Genomic DNA, 1,448 nt, shown 5'->3' on the forward strand with positions numbered 1-1,448 from the left:
GTCCACCTGCCTTAACGCATCTCTGTTCTCCACCTTCAGATATGTCACCGGTGGTGGCAGGCCTTATCGGGGCCTCTGTACTGGTGGTGTGTGTCTCGGTGACCGTCTTTGTCTGGACATGCTGCCACCAGCAGACAGAGAAGAAGCACAAGAACCCACCATACAAGTTTATTCATATGCTCAAAGGCATCAGCATATACCCAGAGACCCTCAGCAACAAAAATAAAATTATCAAAGTGCGAAGAGACAAAGATGGCCCTGGGAGGGAAGGTGGACACGGGAACCTGTCGGTGGGTGCAGCAGAGGCTGGCCTGCTGGGCCGAGACAAGGGTCCCAGGCCCCCCAGTTCTGGATCTTGTCTTGGCCAATTACCCATCAAAGTGGACTATGGGGAAGAACTGAGGAGCCCCATTGCAAGCCTAACCCCCGGGGAGAGCAAAACGAGTTCTCCATCATCTCCAGAGGAGGACGTCATGCTGGGGTCCCTCACCTTCTCGGTGGACTATAACTTCCCCAAAAAAGCCCTGGTGGTGACAATCCAGGAGGCCCATGGGCTGCCCGTGATGGATGACCAGACCCAGGGCTCTGACCCCTACATCAAAATGACCATCCTTCCTGACAAGAGGCACCGGGTGAAGACCAGAGTGCTGCGGAAGACCCTGGACCCTGTGTTTGACGAGACCTTCACCTTCTACGGCATCCCCTACAGCCAGCTCCAGGACCTGGTGCTGCACTTCCTAGTTCTCAGCTTTGACCGCTTCTCTCGGGACGACGTCATTGGGGAGGTCATGGTGCCACTGGCTGGGGTGGACCCCAGCACAGGCAAGGTACAGCTGACTAGGGACATCATCAAAAGGAACATCCAGGTGAGGAGGAAGTGTGTGTTGGGGAGGGATGGTAGGTTGGGGGAGACAAGATCTTAGGGGACAAATGGAAGGGGGAGGGGGAGGGGATGAAATGGGTGGCAAAGAGGGACTGTGGGGCGGAAGCTCTCACCTACCAAGAACAAGCCGTGGGCAGAGTAAGACAGAGGGCCTGGCAGGTAAGGTCTCCTGTAGGAAGCAGTTTCCTGGGGAGAGAGGGACAGGTGGCTTCTGAAATTCCACTTAGTAGCTAGTATCCTGACACTGCATCCAGCCTGCTTAGCTGTAGGGGCTAATTTTTCCCCCCCAAATAATATGTGATCTTCCTCTAGCGAATTTCTCACAGCTGAGAAACGTTGAAAGTGGTTCAATAATTTCCCCCTCTGCTTTCCTTTCCCAGCCCAAACCTAGGGGTATAAATAGCATCATGTCTGGATGTCCTTTAGTAACCATTTTATAAATGCGATTTAATGAATTGCTTCACCTCTGAGCCCCTGAGCCAGGCCCAAACCTTTGCTACAGATATTTCTCTCTCTATTCCTCCTCTCTGTTTGCGTGAGAAGGGGGATGGGGGGGGGGGGGGGC

At 53.8% G+C, this 1,448-nt stretch overlaps 1 protein-coding gene across 1 annotated transcript; it reads left to right on the top strand.

Moving 5' to 3' along the window:
• Positions 1-17: 17 nt before the first annotated feature.
• On the top strand, positions 18-923 carry LOC102245446 (synaptotagmin-11; the record flags this gene model as incomplete). The annotated part of the gene is made up of 1 exon (XM_005852978.1): positions 18-923. A coding segment is annotated over one exon (906 nt), but the record flags the coding sequence as incomplete, so codon positions are not given.
• Between the last annotated feature and the right edge of the window lie 525 nt (positions 924-1,448).

This window comes from Myotis brandtii, unplaced genomic scaffold (genome assembly GCF_000412655.1).
Source record: "Myotis brandtii unplaced genomic scaffold, ASM41265v1 C42423398, whole genome shotgun sequence".
NCBI classification, from domain to species: domain Eukaryota; kingdom Metazoa; phylum Chordata; class Mammalia; order Chiroptera; family Vespertilionidae; genus Myotis; species Myotis brandtii.